General features: G+C 58.1%; 1 protein-coding gene across 1 annotated transcript; it reads left to right on the forward strand.

The window, feature by feature from the left end:
- Position 1: 1 nt before the first annotated feature.
- Positions 2 to 777, forward strand: LOC103922285 (GDP-L-fucose synthase-like; the record flags this gene model as incomplete). The annotated part of the gene is given in 2 exon segments (XM_009330393.1): positions 2 to 289; positions 676 to 777. Coding segments are annotated over 2 exon segments (390 nt in total), but the record flags the coding sequence as incomplete, so codon positions are not given.
- Between the last annotated feature and the right edge of the window lie 3 nt (positions 778 to 780).

The following is a 780-nucleotide window of genomic DNA, read 5'->3' on the forward strand; positions in this document are numbered from 1 at the left end:
CATGACGGAGGCAGCAGGGCTGGTGCCCAAGCGCATCCTGGTGACGGGTGGCACCGGCTTGGTGGGGAGAGCCATCGAGAAGGTGGTGGCTGATGGAGAGGGACGGCCGGACGAGGAGTGGATCTTCGTGTCCTCCAGAGATGCCGACTTGACGTGAGTTGACTGCGTGGGTTTTCGCTTGGAACCGCAGAGACCCCTGTTTGAGCAGCACAAGCCCACCCATGTCATCCACCTGGCCGCCATGGTCGGGGGCCTCTTCAAAAACATTCGCTACAACCTGGATTTTTGGGTGAGCACATGGCAAACAGGCGGTATCGGGGTCCCTGAGGATGCTGCAACCCCCTCCCCTCCCTGTGTGGGGACACAGGGACATGGCTTGCTCTGCTCCCGGGGCCAAACCAGAGCTCCTCTGATTCCTGGAGTTATTAATGAGTTATTACCCATAGGACCTGGATTTTTGGGTGAGCACATGGCAAACAGGCGGTATCGGGGTCCCTGAGGATGCTGCAACCCCCTGCCCTCCCTGTGTGGGGACACAGGGACATGGCTTGCTCTGCTCCCGGGGCCAAACCAGAGCTCCTCTGATTCCTGGAGTTATTAATGAGTTATTACCCATAGGGTGCAGGGTTTTGGGGGTTCCCACCCCACAGATCTGACAAACCTCTCCTTCCCCAGAGGAGAAACATCCATATCAACGACAACGTCCTGCACTCAGCATACGAGACGGGGGTGCAGAAGGTGGTCTCCTGCCTCTCCACCTGCATATTCCCAGACAAGACG

This window comes from Pygoscelis adeliae, unplaced genomic scaffold (genome assembly GCF_000699105.1).
Source record: "Pygoscelis adeliae isolate BGI_AS28 unplaced genomic scaffold, ASM69910v1 Scaffold1658, whole genome shotgun sequence".
Lineage (NCBI taxonomy): Eukaryota > Metazoa > Chordata > Aves > Sphenisciformes > Spheniscidae > Pygoscelis > Pygoscelis adeliae.